At 40.6% G+C, this 18,815-nt stretch overlaps 2 protein-coding genes across 3 annotated transcripts in view; both read left to right on the forward strand.

Annotated features, from left to right (window-relative positions):
- Positions 1-18,815, forward strand: part of LOC122870258 (low affinity immunoglobulin gamma Fc region receptor III-like) — a 1,099,642-nt gene that overhangs the window by 280,684 nt on the left and 800,143 nt on the right. The gene's annotated exons all lie outside the window — the stretch shown is intronic.
- LOC122870084 (SH3 domain-containing protein 19-like) overlaps positions 1,914-18,815 on the forward strand; it is a 31,388-nt gene continuing 14,486 nt past the window's right edge. Inside the window, exons 1-7 of one of the 2 annotated variants that reach the window (XM_044183824.1) lie at positions 1,914-2,403; positions 9,597-9,633; positions 13,897-13,937; positions 15,213-15,288; positions 16,385-16,520; positions 17,192-17,351; positions 17,451-18,740. In XM_044183824.1, coding sequence (XP_044039759.1) covers positions 2,313-2,403; positions 9,597-9,633; positions 13,897-13,937; positions 15,213-15,288; positions 16,385-16,520; positions 17,192-17,351; positions 17,451-18,740 — 1,831 coding nt within the window. In that variant the 5' untranslated portion in view covers positions 1,914-2,312. The remainder of the gene's footprint in view (positions 2,404-9,596; positions 9,634-13,896; positions 13,938-15,212; positions 15,289-16,384; positions 16,521-17,191; positions 17,352-17,450; positions 18,741-18,815) is intronic. The other variant, XM_044183823.1, reaches the window with a different exon arrangement.

Here is an 18,815-nt window from a genome sequence, read left to right on the forward strand (position 1 = left end):
ATTTGTCAGTTTAACAGAAACACAAAATACAAGGAAAATGACACAGACAGGTAAAAATGTAGAAATCTTCAGTGATAATCCCTCAAGATGTTATTATAGAACAGTTCAACGTTGTAAAAAAAATATAATTTCACTATTTATTCACGGAAATACAACAGAACGGAAAAAAAACTATAATGCAGCCTATTTACATGTAATGTGATTATATGCAAACTCGTATGCCATGGTAAATCACTGAGAATATTCAAAACATACATATATATATATATTATGGTCAACAGACATGAAACACTTCCAGCTGGTTTTCTCAGCTTGTCTCTACATGATATATATATATATATATATATATATAAAAACCAGACTCCAGAGGGACTTTGGCACGTTTTAGCTCCGGACGTCAAGATGAAACTTAATGCACGTGTCTTGACTGATCTCGCAGCATAACTGAAGCACATCAGCCTCAATGTCAGGAACTGCTGCTCGTCGAGACACGTTGGTGCCTGTTAACATTCCTACTTGTTCCACCTTGCAGTGTATTCACAGTCATTCTGAGTCAGCCTCTCTCTCTTTCTCTCTGTTGTGTCTTTGTCCTGTAATGGTCTTTTTCGCTGTTTTAAAACTGTTTTCATTTCATTTCAGTTCTCTTTTATTGTCCATAAAGGAAGTTCTGCTCACAGCAGGTTCATAAACACAAGGACAACGCATGCGCATACATGTTGTAATAACTTGCATCTTTTATTGTGTACATATATTTTGCATTTCTAGCCATGCTAGTCGTGTGGCTCTAGGGATGGAAATGTCAGTCTGTTGGTGAAATATCTCAACATCTCTTGGATGGATTGCAGTAAAATTTTGCACAAACATTCATGGTCTCCAGAGCATCCATCCCAGTGACTTTGGTGATTCCCTGACATTCCCATCAGCCTCAGCTGTACTTTGTGTTCAGTGCTGCTACAGAAATGACACCCAGCGCCACACACGTATTATGAAAAGGTCATGCCTAAATGTGCAGAAAATAAAGACTTCTTATGTCTCTCCAGCTAATTTTAGAATCAGACCTTTCTGCTTTCACCATATTCACACAAATAATAATAATAATAATAGCCTGTTGTCAAGAATATCTCTCAAACCCTTTTGAAATAGGTTACCGTTATGCAGATATGACATGTTTTCAGAGATGTTATCGCTGCTGTACTTGAATAACTCCATTTTATGCTGCAGTAGTACTTACATTTCAGTAGAAAATACTTTACTTTTTACTTCATTAATATCAAAGCTTTTTAGTTTCTACTTACTTTGCAGATTCAGGTGATCAGTACAAAATATAATCATTAAATAAATGATGTCTTTTTATAGATTAAGCTACCCAGCAGTATATAAAGTAGTTAAAATTATCCCTACCTTTACCAGCTGCAACATTAAAGTCATACATATGTTGATACATCAATAATTATAATCCAGCAATATAATATACATTATTCTGCATAACGAGTACTTTTACTTTTGGTACTTTAAGTAGCCTATATTTTGATTCTAATAGGCTTCTTCTGTACTTTTAGTCAAGTAAAAGTTTGACTTTTACTTGTAACAGAGTATTTCACATTTACGCTACTGTTACTTTTACTTAAGTAAAATATCTGAGTTTTCCACATCTGTGTTTGCACAACATATTATCTTGTGCGCACGAGATAAATAAAATCCTTTCAGGACCTTGGGGGCTCCCTAATTTAACTTTTACTGTGCATACTTACCTTTTGCAGATAAAAGTACTTTTACTTGTAAAGGAGTATTTTTTATATTGTGGTATTGTTACTGTTTTGGTTAGCCACCTGTAGGCTAATTGTTTTGTCCTCCATATATATTTTATTTTTATTTATTTTTTTGCTCATCCCCCATGTTTGTTTGTTTTACAATCGGTGACGTCACGCAGCCGGAGCGCGTGCGGCTCTGAGCTCGCGACAGCCGGGGGGCAAACAGGGAAGCTTGGAGAAACTCTTCAACCGAAACCCAACACGAAGACACTCACTGTTTTAAAATAACAGCGAGTTTTAAGCAGTTTAACGCCTCGGAAGCTGCCGAACACCGAGCCGAAGTGTTTGACTAAACCTGGAAGTCGTTTCGGCTTATAAAGTTGACGGTGTTTGGTTGAACTTGTCTCGAGCTGTTGCGGTGGATGTTTGCGACTACAAAACAAGGAGGAGGAGGAGGAGGAGGAGGAATAATGTTGGTGCTGCTGTCTCTGTTTTGACCCAGCTCCATTTTCCCCAGACAGACAGTAGAAGGAAAAGTAAAGATAAAGAAGGAAAGGAGAAATGGCCGAAGCACGGTCGGAAGAAGAGGAGGAAAGCATGATAAGGGACACCCGGGAACAAGTGGTTCGTCGACAGCCAAACAGCTCCGGAGGTAAAACAGCGAAAATATTAACTTATCTCGTCTGTTTCAAAGCGGTCGCACCTGTTATCGATTCAATTTATAGATCCCTGTGGGATAAATAAGTTGTCACAAGTCAACTGTCTAGCTCACACTGGAAATACAAACCCTCAGCTGAAACTGTAGATGGCCAGATATCAGCGAGATAGTCTACACATTAAGGAGAATTAATCTAAGGAGAAACCTGCCATATTTCTTTGATATTCTTCATGTTGACTTGCAGTATTTCTGTGGTAATTTTGGTGAGTTTAAATGTACCTTTTGCTACTTGTTCGGGATCTTCCACTTCCACTCTGATATGTTTAGTCTCCCTGTAAAATCTCTCATGAGACTGATACAAATGTATATAGCTACTGTACAGACTGGACTAAAAACACCAGTAAATGGTTTAACATGCAAAATATGAAGTTGTTACAAAGCCACAAAGCAGTGTACAGCATGTAGAGTCTGTATTGAAAGAAATGTGTAAGAAAATGTAAAGAAATCATAAGTAGGTTCTAAAAGTGATCAAATTTGGATAGGAGTTCTGTGAATCCTATAGAGATTAGATGATTAGTCTTAATGATTAATGATGATTGAGCTTTTAGGTCATTTTTTTAAGCAAAAATGCCCCAAAATTCACTGGTTCCAGCTTCTCAGATGTTAATATGTACTTGTTTTCTTTTACTTCCGTGATATTAAACTAAATATCTCTGGGTTTTGGAGTCTCAGTCAGACTAAACAAGCTGTTTGAATAAGTCATCTTGCAAAATTGTGGTGGGCGTTTTTTTACTTTTTTCTGACATTAATTCCGTTATCGATTTAATCAAGACACTATTTGAAAAATTGATAATGAAAATAATCATTACTTGCAGCTCGAGACATGCCATTATAGACAATAAGAAGGTTTTATAGATAAAAGAGGGAGCTTTCTTTATTTTGTTAACTGTAAGGTAAAACTTACTGAATGTGTGTGTGGGTGTAACCTGCTTTAACCCAAAGCCATAAATTCTTGTATCAACATGTGGACATGTCACCATCTGGGTCAAAGTTTACACATGCAGTCATCAATACACCGACGCCGACATTCCCAGTTGACTGTAATGGTGCAGGCCTGTGCCAAGACTTACAGCCATTAGTTTAATCTACAAGTCTCCCTCTTTGTTTGTCTCTCTCTCTGTCTCGGTCTCATTCAGGGAAAGTTATAATTTAACTCTTTGTAAGTGTGTGTGTGTGTGTGTGTGTGTGTGAAAAGTGCGTAATCCCACAGAAGCCTTTCAGATGATGCCCTCACCTCAGCCCTCTCGTTAGGGCTGGGTATATCTTTAGGGATAATTACGACACAAGTCTGAGCACCTTTTTTTTTTTTTTTTTTTTTTTTGGAAGTGATTCTATGGCGCAGCACCACCCGAGCCCTCGGCCAAGTCTTTCGACTGAGAGAATTCATCCCTGAGTATAACCTGAAATAATGAATTTGACGTTATTCGTTTAAAATCGCCACACAGTGGGGGTTGCGGTAGGATTTCCTTGACGACACAGCAGGGAAGAGGTTCGGCACAGGAAGTCATGTTCACTGTGGACAGACCTTTTCTGCGGAGACGTTCTCCAGCGTTTTCAGGAAATAGCAGCAGCTCTGAAAGCCGGACAGACAAGCCAACGAAGCGTTATCTTCATTACAGGTTGAGCAATATATTAACATTTGATCAAATCCGGTATTGAATCCACTTATCAAATTCAAATCCTTTTGAATCCCTTATTGAATCTAATTAGATTCAGTTCAGATCTGTGATGACCTGTTGTTGACCGAGTAGCTAGAAACACTACTTTTTTTTTTTTTTTTTTAGTGGTAGCTACTAAATTAATTAACATTATCATTAATCAAGCTGGCCTAATTAATGTTCACAACCTGTAGCTACAACCTGAAAATGAGATGAGGAGCAGAACATATGAAATGCTTGTTGATTATTGATTGTTCTGACTGAAATAACAGCTGTAACATACTGACTTTTACGCCTGATCTTTCATGAACTACTTGATCTAAAGGTCCTGATTCAGAATTAAATTAACGTTAATTAGCTGCAGCTGATATAATCTACCGGCCGGTGGTTATTTCCAGCTTTAAATGAGAAGCCGGCTAACGTTACTTGATTTATTTTCTACATTAGTCTTTGCAAATAAATAATGACGAGGAGAGATAAAAGATTCAGTGAGAGAGTGGTTACAAATCCGGGTATTTTGCCAACCAGGAAACGGATCCAAAATGGAACCAGCTATCTCAACCCTGCAATATATATGTGACATGATAGAGATTTGTCAACTGTCAGACATTTTATACCGCTCGTACTGAGGTAGCTATCTCTACAATATTTTTTTATTAGGGCTGCACAATTAATCAGAATATTATTGAAGTTGCAATAAAGTGCAATATCCAAATCACAGAAGCTGCCATTTTGTGATACAGGTAAAATGTGTGGCACAACAGCATTACAATGAAGCGCTGCAGAGACGCCCCGGCTTATAAATCTTGTTCTCCAGATGTAAGAAAACATGTCCGTGTGGTACAGACCCCGACAAATGTCACGTCATCGGGATTTTGATTTTGATAGTATTTTCAGTGAAAATGAAAACTGTGATGCAAAAATGATCATTCCCACTAATCGTGAATCATATCGCAGTCGTAATATGTCAAAATAATCGCAATATGATTTTTTTTTTTTTTTTTACCATATTGTGCAGCCCTATCTTATATTACGGCCATATCGGACATTGTTGCTAATCAGTGAGCATAATAATAAAATAAAGATAATACCTTTTTATTTATACACGACGAGTTAAAAACGATAATTAAAAACACTAAAAGCACAAGGCAGCAGAGGACATTCAAGCAGACATTCAAAGCAGCTCTACAAAGGTGAGTTTTGTGCCGTCACAGATATGTTTGGGTTTATGGCAATACTTTATTTGTCTGAAGCATATAGAGTGTTGTATGTTGTACAGAGTGTAAAACCCTCTGAGACAAAGATGTGATTTTTGGGCTACGTAAATAAACTTGACTTGACTTTAGGGCTACAACCGACAAGTGTTTCCATTATTTATTAATCTGCCAGTTATTTCTTTGATCACTTTATTAATCGATTACTCTATTAAATGTCAGAAAATCATGTAAAATGCCCATCACAATGTCCCAGAGCTCAATGGGATCTCTTCAAACTGCTTGTTTTGTCCAACCAACTGTTCAAAACCCAAAGTTAGTCGATTTACAATGATAAATAACAACACGAAAAGCAAATCCTCACATCTGGGAAACTGGAACCAGGAAATATTTGGCATTTTTGCCGGACTACTGTCTTAAACAATTAACTTTTTGTCCATATCGTCCACATCATCCACTCTGTACTGACTTTACCTCCACTGTGTAAAAAGGAAGTGATGCATTTTTCATTTAATAAACAAGAAGAAATAGGAAGTTAAAGTTCAACGGACAGGTGATGTATTTATTGTGAAAACATCACAATAAATAGTGAATAAACTTGGCCTCCTCGGTGTCAAAACACAGCCATGTTTACTGATGTCCAAAAACAGCAAAGAAATCCACCTGTCAGTGCTGTTAATTCACCAACTAATGCTCATGCAACTAGGAAAGAGACTTAAACATGGTAAAAACACACAGATCTGTGATCAGATCTACGTCAGCTGTTGTTGCGTAATGAGACTCAAGCATGTGACCGTGACAAGCTGAGGTCACCGAGTTTTCATCAGACGTGTTTCAAATATGTGTGATTTTAATCTGCTAATGTTACTTAAGAAAATAGCTTGGATTCACATGAGCTATACAAACCGTTCTCAACATGCAGGGAATGTATTGGAAATTATGCAAAGCATTTGCATACAAACCAAGCTGGTGACACAAACAGTACAACATTAACTCTGGAAAACAACGGCACTGTGGTTCTGGTCTCTCTGTGGATTTAAAGGCAATCTGTGATGAATTTTTCTGGAATCTGAAGTTTGTTGTTTCCACAGGATTTGGATCTTCGGCCTCTCCTTAGCCTTGGGAAATGCAGCTTAACCAAAACATCATCTCAAATCACATTGCAGCTCCACTTTATATATTTTTTTAAATTATTTTTCTATCAATGTTAGAAAGATAAATGAAAGAGTGAAGATATCATTCTCAGTTGTTTGTTTTTTTAAAAAAGTTTGATGAAGTTGGAGGTGGCAATCAAATGTCTCCAGACTGCTTCAAAACGGCATGACCACCACAAAGTGACCCACTTTTTATTTCCACACAGACTCGTCTGTTAATCTGAGAGATGATAAATGTCTCATGTGAGTGTCCCAGCTTTCATTAATGAGTATGAGACCGCAGCATTTGCGTCCGGTAGAGCGCGTCTGCTCTGCTGCACACATACTTTAAGAAAAAGTCTTTTTAATATCCAAGTATTGTTTAGTGCAGCCTTTTGTCCACTTGGGGGCAGCAGAAACAAGCTGCAAATACAACACTGACATATTATCACCTTGACCGACGTGAATCATTTCTTGGGATTAATAAATTAAAATGTATCTGTCTATCTATATTTTAAATTGTTATGGCAAAAAGTTTTATTAAGCTTATTTACTGCAGATACGGAGAAACATTAGCATTAATTTGAAGTGGTGTTTCGAGCTGAAACAATTAGTCGATTAATCGATTAGTTGATCGACAGAAAAATAATCAGCAGCTATTTTGATAATCCATAATACATTTAAGTCGTTTTTTAAAGCTAAAGTGCCAAACATTCTCTGGTCCCAGCTTCGTATTTGTTGAATGTGATAATAAACTCAATATCTTTAGCTCATGAAATGTTGGGCGAAGGAAAAAAAAAACAATTTGATGATATCACCTTGGGTTTCAGGAAATTGTGATGGGAAATTTTCACAATTTTCTATCATTTTATAAACCAATCCATAATAAAAAATAATCCTTAGTTGCAGCCCTAGTCGTGTACCTGTCCACTTGACGAACGTAAGTCCAATATTCAGTCTTGTATATCTCTGTTTTGGTCTTCAGCAACTCCTGAGAAAAATATCTGGCTTTTTAGCAGCTTAATGCTCCACTATGTTCACCAGCTCGTCGGTAACTGTGTCTGCTGTTTGGTGCTGAGCCGGTAGCGTACAGTGGGTTTATCAAGGCTTTTCGCTGGAAACAGCTGCCTCAGTCTGGAAATTAGTTTGATGAGAGCAGTTAGAGTGAACCAAAACAGTAAAGTCGCGTGCCGTAAAACCAAAACAAAGAGCTGAAAGATGCTAAAAGCTTCGTAAAGTTGAGGGGAACTGCAGAGTTAGGGATAATTCTCTGTGGGTTCATCAATACAAGCAACTTGATGTTTTACATGTATACGAATGCATGGTAGCAGCTTTAAGGATGTGAGGTCTGTTGTCTTCGTGATGTTCAAGTTTCCTTGAGCTAAACATTAAATCCTTTCTAGCTCCAGTCTCCAATCTCTGACTTGTAACCTGTGACCTCCCCGTGCCAAACAGGAAACCCGACTGATGACGAGCGCTGAGGAAAAGTTGCTGCGGTGTGCATCTGCGTGTTTGAACGCAGCTCCAGCACAAAGCTCAGCCAGCCTGCTGCAGGACAAACATCTGGAAGTGTTAAAACTCCTGATGACTCCAGCAGAATCCCACAGCAGCCAATCACGGCCTCACTTCCTGGATGCTCTCTGCCAATCAGGAAGCTGGCCAGCACAGACGGGCGGTCCAGTTAGAGTTTTAGTGACAGAGAGAGAGAGAGTCGGAGGAAGAGAAGAAGAAGAAGAGAGAAAAGAGAAAGTTTTAGTTTTGGATTAGCAGAACAGGAAGGAAAGAAGTGTTATGGTCTTTGCAGAATATTAAACAAACGCGTCAACATTTAGTTTGTCTGGACACCACAGGGAGCCAAGCTGACCTCATCATCAGTTTGGGGTGGGAAGAGACGGAGAGGAAAAGAGGTAGGAAATGGGAAAATGCACACACGTACAGAAAAACACAGTCCAGCTGTGCCTCCTTCTTTGATGACAGGAGGTTCAGGTGAGGACACGCTAATCCACAAGTTCTTCTTCGTTTTTTACGTTTGTCTTCATTACTGTTGCTCAGTGCTCGTCACCTGTCACTCGGTGTGGACAGGGACGGGGACATCCTCCTCCTTGGATTTTCTTTTGATGTAGGTGGCGCTATTTTCCCTGCGTGCTTCGCCACAACTTTCAGTTCTTCTTCTTCTTCTTCTGTGTATTCCAAACAAACTGGAAACATAAAACGCATCACTTCCTGTGCGGTAGAGGATTGTTTTTCTTCACACACAAAAAATAAATGGTTTTCATCGCTTTGCTAAAATTCTGCCTAGAATTAATGGCTTTTTGTTTTTTTGACCCAGATAGCGACATCGGCGACTCGCTAACGAGGTTAAATGTATTTTTCATTTTAATGTTTGATTGAAGTTGTCATTTTGTGTCAGTTTTGCAAAATGTATGAAACTGATTTGCTCTTCAGGATAAAACAATGGAAGGATTTTATCTTTCTTGATGCTTAGTCACACTTAGGACATTTTTGGTAAATACAATACTTTTTCAATACCTTAGTTTGGGGAATATGAACATGTATTAGCCCTATTTGTGTCATTTAGCAAAATATGCCAAATTGTTCTCTGCACTGGTGTTAAATAACTTTCTCATTTCATAGAAAAATTGCCCACTGACAAAAAAGAGGCTCTTCAGATGCAAAAAAAAAATCAATGTATACCATGTGTTTCGGTCAAAGGACCGTCGTCAGCACAACCATGTAATTCCAGAGACGTGAATAAGCTATCAGACAAACAGTAGTGACCAATCAGGAGAAAGGAGTTAAGAGGCTCACATGAACTCGTAAGCTACCAGAGCGTGGTTACACGACTTGCAAGGAAACCAGGATGAATAGACAATAGATTAATGTGTTGGCATACACCCATCCAATCTCCATATGCACACATGTATACATACACGAGACAAAAATATATAGTTTAGAGTAAGAAAAGTTAGATCAGGAGATCGAGCGAGCATTAAATGGCCGCTCTCGCTTCTTGACACTGTTTGACACTCGATGCTGTGGTGCGTGATGCATTTCGGTCAGTAGTCTGAAAAATGAGCTTTAATGTAGAGGCCCATTATCTCTCTCTCTCTTTCTCTTCCCAGGTCGTCCAGGTAGACGTAAGCCAGAGCAACGTCACAGGTAAGAGATTTTGCTCTTCCGTGTCTCAGCAGGCAGTTTGGCCAAGACTGTTACCAGGAAGTCCACATTTTAATGTGACCCACATGTAGAGAGAGAGTTTTTGGCCACGGAGGTGTGTTTGATGTTGAATCCAGGTGAATCACAAGCCAGTAAGCCAGTGGTTCTGGTGGTGTTTAAACCTGCTGTGAAGGCTTTAAAAACACAAAAGCTACCTCTACAAACCTGCAGTAAACATTTCCTGCTGGTTAACTCCAGCTCGCAGTGTCCTCGCAGGAACTACTTTTCTCCCGTTTGGTCTCTGGGTCTGACACACTCCTGAAACTATTTTGGCTGTTGGCCGGTTGGCATGGCAACTAGCCGGAGAAGTCACAGAGTTTAGTGTGTGTGTGTGTGTGTGTGTGTGTGTGTGTGTGTGTGTGTGTGTTATGGGAGACACAGAGCCTCAGTTTGAGTTCATTTCACTTAAAAGGTGGTAGCAAGAGAAACAAAACTGATTGTAAGAAGGTTGTTAAACATTTGAAAGCCCCTAATGCGTGAATAAACAGCAGACTGTGCATAAAAGGGAGCTGACAAAGTTAGAGAATCACCTCGAAATCATTTTTGAGGCCTTAGTTTGGGGTGTTTAAGTAAATATTCAATTAATTCAGCTTTTGTGTGTTTTGCAGACATCAAACTTTCCCCATTGCCACATCAGGCTTTTCGTTACCTCTATTCTGTGTATTGCAGGTTGAGGATTTTGTTCAGCTCGTCATCTTCACCAGAACACTTGTTTAAAACTGATCCGCTAACAAAGTCAGCTTAAAAATGGCCAAGTGTAGATGTAGGCCAATTCTAACCTCAGTGAAAACCTAGCTAAGCTAAGCTTTATCCAATAACTGTAAATTAACACTTCCTGCAGCTGCTTCACATTAAAAGCCATAATCAGCTGTCTTTCCTGAAAGGCTTTTATCACTGGGAAGCAGCTACAGGAAGTGTTTAGGTCTGTTTGTTTGTGACTGATGCAGTAGCCGCTCAGGCAGCAACTGTCTTTGTACGTCAGTTAGTTCCCGATTAGTTGCTTTGAAAACTTGTGAGCGTTTTGAAGCGTGTTTGGAAGTTGACTTACACTGTTTGTTGTGCTTTAACTGAAGTGCTTGTTGGTCAAACAGTGTCGGAAATCAGCAGCATGTGCCAATTTCCAGAGCTTTCCGAAACTGACAATGCGATAAATAAGCCCACGTCTCTCTTAAAGGCGCCCTGTAGAGTGTTTCTGTAAACAACTAAAGTCGTGTTTACATTCAGTGTTACTCTCCAAAACACAGTGTGTATCCTTGAGGTCTAATAAATGTGCTGAAAGCATTTCCATCCTCATAAAACATTTTTTTGAATATTTTAAATCGTGCATTATTGACATTGTTTGCTTGCTAGCAGTCTTCTTCACTGCGCATTGCTACATTTGTTGGTGTGTTACCGCCACCAACTGTTCAGTATAAAAACGTGAAATCAACAACAGGATGCGAATCTCATCGCCCGCATGCTTCAAATACAACACGAACCGAACAGGGGACCCCAAGTGTGTGTGTTACAAATACAAATCAGTTAAAATGTAGAAAAAGTGGCACACCGTAAAAGCTGTCAATGTCATAGTAGAGCTCCATATTTTCTAAAAATATCATTGTTGACACTTTTCAGCCATAGGTCTTCCTCAGAGCATGAATAGTGTTTAACAGCGAGTAACGTGTACAAGACAATCAAGGCAATGATAAAGGCGCACATAAGGGGACAGAAGACAGAGACCCAGGAACTCTAACAAAGTACAGTCTAGTTTACAAAACAGGAATACAAAAAAGAAGGGACCCATTCATTAAAAAAAAGGTCCACCTCTTTTTCATTCTTCACACAATTACTTCTGTCACTTTTTGTACGTACAACCAAAGTATGAACGCCTTCGAGGAAAGATTGTCCGAATGTGTGCACCATTATCCCCATTTGTGTGATTTATCGATCTGGTCCCTCTCTATGAAGGCAGGCTTTCTAACACACCTTCGAGCGTGGCTGTTCATTATAGACACTGGCTTGTTTCTGGTGTACTGACACCTAAAGACTCACTTGTCTTGCTGCCTTTGTAGTTGTGATTTACATCAGTCTCTGCCTGAACTGCTGGACCATCAGTCGCACACACCCCAAAATGATGTCATGGTTCAAGAGGAAAAGGCTCAAAAGTTTGCCAAACTCAGAAGAACTACATCAGCAAAGAGGAACAGTGTTTACAAAGTGGATGCTCACCAGAAACACAAACTACAGCCTAAAAATAATGAACAACACATCTGACAGTCCAAGCAAAATCTGTGTTTTTTGTTTTGTCCAACCCTTTTTCAGGGAGAAATGGGAAGAGGAGGATAAGAGGAGTTTTTTTTTTTTTTTCATCACGGTTTAAAGTAAAGCAGTGTGTGTGTGTGTGTGTGTTTGGGCAGTGTCATGGGTGAGTCATGTGTGTCTGTTCATGGTTAGCAGCTCTGTGGCAGAAAGAGAAAGAGAGACAGTCAGAGACAAAGACACACAGGGAAACAAAACAGACTGAAAGACAATTAAAAAGGCAGTGAGAGAAAGAGATCCAGAGAAACTGAAGTCTGACCTCCTTCTGTCGTCTGGGTGAGTCTCTCGATTCCTAACCTGCCTAGCAACAGCTACTTCTCTATTTAAACAAGATGAACTTTGGCTCAATTTCAGACTCCTCACTCATCCTTTTGACAGTTTGGGTTGCAGACAGGTGAAGTCTTTTGAAACTTTAAAAATCACTCCCAGTCACAATGTGCTCGCAGCAGATTCTTTGCTCTGGAAGATTGTTCAGGGTGAAAAACAACATTTAGCAAACCACAAAGGGAGAAACTGTTTAACTACAACAACATACATATTTCTTTTTGGATCTAAGAAGTGTTTTCTCCAAACCTTGACGCACATTTCTTTTTTTGTCAGATTGTAAATGGCCTCTGCAATGTGGCGTTCAGTGAGTCAGAAATCCTGTTTGTGTGTCAGGGCTTTTAAGAGTCAACAACCAGGCATCAGCTTGGTTTTCTAAACTGGACAAATGGTTGTTACTATTTTAATCATTTATATTTGCAATGATAATAGCTCTATAGTTACAACCAGGTATCTACTGTACAGATGTCTGCAACCATCGCAGTCTCTCTCCTCTGGGATGTAAAAAGATGTTTCCCTCTTTTTCCGGGATGTGAACTAGAGCACTTCCTGTGTCATCAGCATTTGTAGATATCTTCAGTTTCCTCTGATGAGAACAACCACTTGTGTGTGTGTGTGTGTGTGTGTGTGTGCGTGTGGTTTTGTATGTGCAGAGGATTTGTCTGGCTGCCATTTGTTTCTCACTGTTGAAGGCATTCACTGGATCTTTTGCTTAGTGCCTCGGAGCAAATTTTGTTGTTTCACACTTAAAGCCAATTGGATATGGTTTGTTTGTTTTTTCTTTTGCTGCCGTGAGAGCTCAGCAAGATTTGGCTGAGCTGATGTTGAATCTGGGCGTGGTCCTGTGAAGCAGTCTCAGGTCGGACTCCAGCAAAGGTCTGGAGTACACCTGTCTGCAGCACATGTTGAGGCAGGTATACGTATGAATCGTTGCAGCTGCAAAACTGACGTTGTGACCTGCATCGCATGCACTTCACCGAATGTGAAATATCAAAGAACAAATGATCAAAGTAACAGGGTCAAAACTATAAGTGAAGAGTTCATTTATCTTCGTGTTTACAAAACTTCCCACCCACAAACATTCATGTACATAACCACATTTACGCACTCCCTTTCCAGATGACTTAAGAATCGATCCTGGGGCTGTACTCAAGCATTTTAGGGCAAATGTGAAAATGTTTTTACACTAAGTGAGCAGGTAGAGCCTCTGTGCATTTGCTAAAGGACACTTTGGACATGTCAGCTGTTTGGGCCAAGCTTTTGTCCTTGCCAGATTTATCATCTAATGCTGAGGTGCCCTGGAGCAAGGCGTCGAACCCTCAGCTGTCTGAATGTGGAGCTCACAGAGAACGGAGAGGTTAAAAATAGACTTATCCTGACTGTGCCAAAATGGCCAAGAGGGCTAGAAAAAAAAAAAACGTGTGGAGTTCGAAAACTGAGCACAGGGTGGGACGACCGAGCTATGGTTGTCACTGGAAAAGAGAGAGAGAGATTTTCAGAGTGGGATGGCAACAGAGGTGAAATAATGTGACTCATGTTTTCCTTTTATCTTATCCCCTCTTCTCTTTTTTCCTCTCTCTGTAGCCAGGGTCCTCTCTCGTCCATCAGAGCAGCCATCAAGAGAAGTGAGTCCTCTTTCTTCTTTGTGTGCTTTGTGTCGAAGTGATTTCTGTACAATGATCTCCAAAGTCAGTTATGTCTGTGCGAAGTGCAGATACACTCCATCATACACAGAAAGAAGCAACCATGTAGCTTAAAATCCCTCTGCAATCACTGTGCAGATGGACTCCAAGTACATAAAAAAAGGCTGGAAACTTATTGGTTATGAAAATAAAATACTGTTACTGATATCCTGTTTTTCAACATGGAAAACAACAAGTAACCCTTCAGTATTTGAAGTAGAATGGAAAACCACTGTATTTTAACCAATAAAAAATAGTTTACAAAGCCTGAAGAATACACAACGTACAAGTACACTGATTTTGTCTGGAAGGTACATAAAGTTTTTTCTAACTTACTATAGTTATTAATGCGAGGCAACCATTGAGTCTAAACTGTAAGAGCAGAAGAAAGAGGTTGATTTGTTTAACAGCTTTGTAGAAATCTGAAGTCCCTTTGAATTGTGGCCTGGAAAAGTGTGGATTTTTTAAAATGGAAAATATGCATTTTGACCTTTTGTGGGGTAATAAAATCCAGCATGGCAAGGAAGGCAGCAACTCCCAAGACTGGACTGCCACCGCAGTCTACTGTTTAACCACTTGTTTGTCCTTTTAGAGTCCCCTTATGTAGCCTTAAAACAGGAAAACTGTTTTTATAATGTACAACACATCACATATTCTATATCCACAATTTCAACACTTTTGAAACCAAGGACGTCAAGTGAATTATTCAGACCTAACCTTTCTAAGGCTGTGTCATTACATAAAGTACAACAAAAATCCAGATTCCTTGTGCTTAATCTACAGACACTTTAATTTAGTGTTGGTATCTTGACTAGGGTTTTAAATCAAACTCTGCTACAGCTACACCGCATGCTTTTGTACCGATGGACCCGCCGCTAGTTGAAATGAATATTTTATTGTTTTTACCCCTTGAAACCTGATCTAAATCCCCGCAAGCTGCTTGACAACATCACATACACTGTGTATTTATCGACTGCCTGCTCCTACATTTCACAGAAGTTGTATGATCCTTAAATTCAGTGAAATATTTAATAAAGCTCATTCAAGCAACGTGGTTTAGTAATTAGAGATGCACCAGTGATTGAAAACACTCGCTTTCTTGTTTAAAAACAGATGTGTTTCAGCAGTATGTCTTTGTCAGAGTTGCTATCTTCCTTACGGCATGATTTTTCTGTCTATATTTAACTCCATGCTGTTTTCTGTCTGTCCGTCTGTCAGCCTCCCCTAGGTCAACAGCTCTCTCCGAGTCGTCCAGAGATAGAGACAGAGAGCGAGACAGGGACAGAGACAGGAGGTAAGGCACTGCTGGACTGTTTCATGAGGCTAAACCAGTGTGCAGCTGTGCACATGCAGATTCCTGAGTGCTCAAATTGAATTCTCCTGTCCATATGGGTACAAGAAACTTAAAGTCAATTCCAAATTATCTTCTAAACAGCTGCGATCAGACTCTCTAAACATCACAGCCTTTTTTGTCTCTTCCCTTTTGTATATAACATCTTGTTGATTTATTTTTTTTTTTTGTTGATGCTCTTTCACCAATTTGTCAAGTCAGGAAAAGAGAGAATATTTTTAGTCAACAGGCAAGCGCGATCATTTGTGTTTACAGTAAATAAGCTTCATGTTAGGACTTTTACTGGATTCACACTTGGATGATTCTTGGATTTGAACCAGCATAAACATTAATAAACCATTCTTTAATCATTAAGCCACTTGTTACTGTGTGAACTGTCCTTCATATGAAGGTCACAGTGTTTTCTAGTGTACACCTAGTAGACATTTGCATAGGAAAATGTGCAAAAGAATAATTTGAATTCCCGCACACTTTCAGCAAATAAAGTATACAAATGCTGCTTCTCCATTTCCATCTTGACATGAGTTGTTTTAAGGATGTTTTTTTTATCAGTTATTAGTGTAATAATTGTCTCCATTTGTTTTTTGTGAATTTAATGCATGATGAAGATCCACAACGTTGTATCTCCAATAAACTATACAGTGTGCAGAAATTCAATGTTGTTTTGTTAATTAGTCGGTTGACAGAATCACTAATATTTTGAATAATTAATTAAAAGTAACAGTTGTTTATCAAGTAAAATCACCAAGAAGATCCACTCCATATCAGTGTAAATTGGACATCTTTGAGCTTTTTTGGCTGTTGGTCAAACAAAACAGTCAATTTAAAAACATGTCTTTGGCCTCAGGTAATAATTATTAATAATTAATTAATACTTCCTCACTGCGTTATGTCCCACTCCAACAATCTTTGTCAAGTGGAAAAAAACAGACTTTCTAAGTGGAAAAATGTCTTTGAAAAAACACATCTCAGCATGTCATGTGTATCAATACATGGATTTCTCTGTTGGTGACTTCCTGTTATCTGGACCTGTTGCTAGGCGACCAGAGATCACCATCCTGTCAGCGGAGCCTCTGGCCTCCACATCCTGGTTCCCAGGAGCTTCTGGAGGATTCCCACCTCCCCCTCCTCCTGCCGCACAGATCTGGGGACCCACGATCCCTCCGTCCATACAGGTAACTCCGTCTGTGTGCTTATGTTAAGGTCTCAGTAAGTATCAGTTATTAAAATTCTTATTACCTCTGCTAAGGATGTTATGTTTTTTAAGTTTGTTTGTTAGTCCACAGGATATCTCAAAAACTTTCAAACACACTTACATGAAATTTGGTGGAAAGAGATGTACCAAGTTTTTGGTGTGGCTAAAACTTTTACCAAAGAAAAGTACCGCAGTTAATAAACTCATTGCCTGCAGGTGGCGACGTCAACATGTTTAAACTGCTGCTGCTGTTTTCTGTTCCCATAACGGGGTGCATGTCGATATGTGTAGTGACAATGACCGAGCGGCGCCCCCTTGTGGAGAATCTGTATTCTGCTAAATGTGAATGTGTGAGTTTGTGAGTGAGTCACAAGCCAGTTAGTTCTGTGAGATGTTCAGTACTCAGTAAATTATCCAAACTCATGCAGGACTATGCTCACTGTGATCTTTAACATGTCAGAAAATACTAATAATTATAATTTCCCAGAGACCAAGGTGATGTAATCAAAAAGTCTGTTTTGACCAACTGCTCCAAAATCCAAAGACATCAGTTTACTAACATATCTGACAAAGAAAAACAGTAAATCCTCACATTCGAGAAGCTGGATTAGAGAATTGTTAAATTACTCTTGCTGTGTTTCACTTCCTCAGCCTCCTCCTTCCTATGAGGAGGTGATCAGGGAGAAGACACAGGAGCAGGTTCTCCTTCCTTCTTCTTCCACCTCCTCATCCTCATCGCGTCCAGCTTCTACAATAACCATTGCCACCCAGACTGACCCAGGATCTGCACCCGACCCCCAAGACTCACAGGGTGAGAGGAAGCTCATTTGTGTCCTTTTCAATGTATTCTTTCATATTTTTTTGTTAATAAATATTTGTGAGTAAAATTAATATGTGCGTCTGTGTGCAGTGAGAAAACCAGAGAGACCACCACGGCCGCCTCTCCCTTACCCTCCCAAACCGTCTCACGTTGATGACATCACCATCACGGCCAGCCAATCAGCACTCGCCTCCCCTGACAGCGACAGTGTTGTACCAAACACACACACCGCCGCTCAGACACAGTGCTGCGACCTCCTCACTGAACTTTGTTCACCTTTGACCTCCACCTCTGGTGCTCAAACTGACCAGTGGGATCAGTCTTTTGCTGACGTGGCAACTCCTCCTACCACTTCCTCTCACGTCCCGTTGGAGCGTCCCAAGCCACGCCCCCGTTCCAGGCTCAATGTACAGCCAATCAGCAGCAAGGTCAAAGTTCAGACTTTGGTGAAACTGCGTGAGGACGGTTTGGCCACGCTAGCTGCCCGCACAGGAACTGACACCGCTAACCAGGAAGTGGTTCAGGGGAAGTACCTTCAGGAGCTGCTCGAGGCCTTCAGCGCAGACGACTGGGGCTTCCCTGATCGTCGCAGCGACAGCAGTGGGCACAGCCAATCAGAGAGCGAGGAGGGAGACGCGGAAGAGGACGAGGAGGACATGGCGACTCTGAAAGCGAGGATACAAGCCTTTGAGCAGCAGCAGCAGGTGGCTGACGGGAGCTGTGGAGACGGTAACAACAGAGACTTTGTTGTCACAAAGAGACCTGAACCTCGGCCACGCCCTCGTCTCCAGGGGCAACCAGCCAAATCTGTCCCTCCCACTGTTGCCCCGAAACCCAAAAACTTTTCACATGCCCCAAAACCATCCGGCAAGGCATTCTGGGAAGATGATGGTTTGACAGCAGGGTCAGCAGACTCAGGTAGCACTGAGGCTTTGAAAACAACTGAAACTCCTTCTACAGACTCAAACCCTAAACCTCAAACTGCTACCAAACCAACGCCTTCTTGTACCCCGAAATCTGCTCCAGCTTTGGCACCCCAGCCTTGCAAAAACACTGAAAAACCCCCAGTAACGCCAAAACCACAGTCTGCTATAGAAACCCTCCCGTCTGGTACCCCTTCCCTTGCCCCTGCACCTGTCCCGGCCCCACGGCCCCCTCCACCCAAACACACTCCCTCGGTCAGTGAGACTCCTTCCCCAGCCAACCCCAAGCCTCCACCCAGACCCCCAGTTGCCCCCAGGGCCAGCGTAGGAGCTTCACACCAGGATAAGAGCACCGCAGCTGGGCACACCACCCCACCACCCCCGAGACCCTCTGTGGAGGTCAGCAGTGGAGCACAGGCAGGAAGTGATAAGACGCAGGACACTGCAAACCAAACTGGTGAGTGTTATTCTGCACAGCGGCGTTTTCTTTAAAGGTGCATTCAGTAGTCTGTGATCTTTACTGACCTCTGCA

This window comes from Siniperca chuatsi, linkage group LG22, assembly GCF_020085105.1.
Source record: "Siniperca chuatsi isolate FFG_IHB_CAS linkage group LG22, ASM2008510v1, whole genome shotgun sequence".
NCBI classification, from domain to species: Eukaryota; Metazoa; Chordata; class Actinopteri; order Centrarchiformes; family Sinipercidae; genus Siniperca; species Siniperca chuatsi.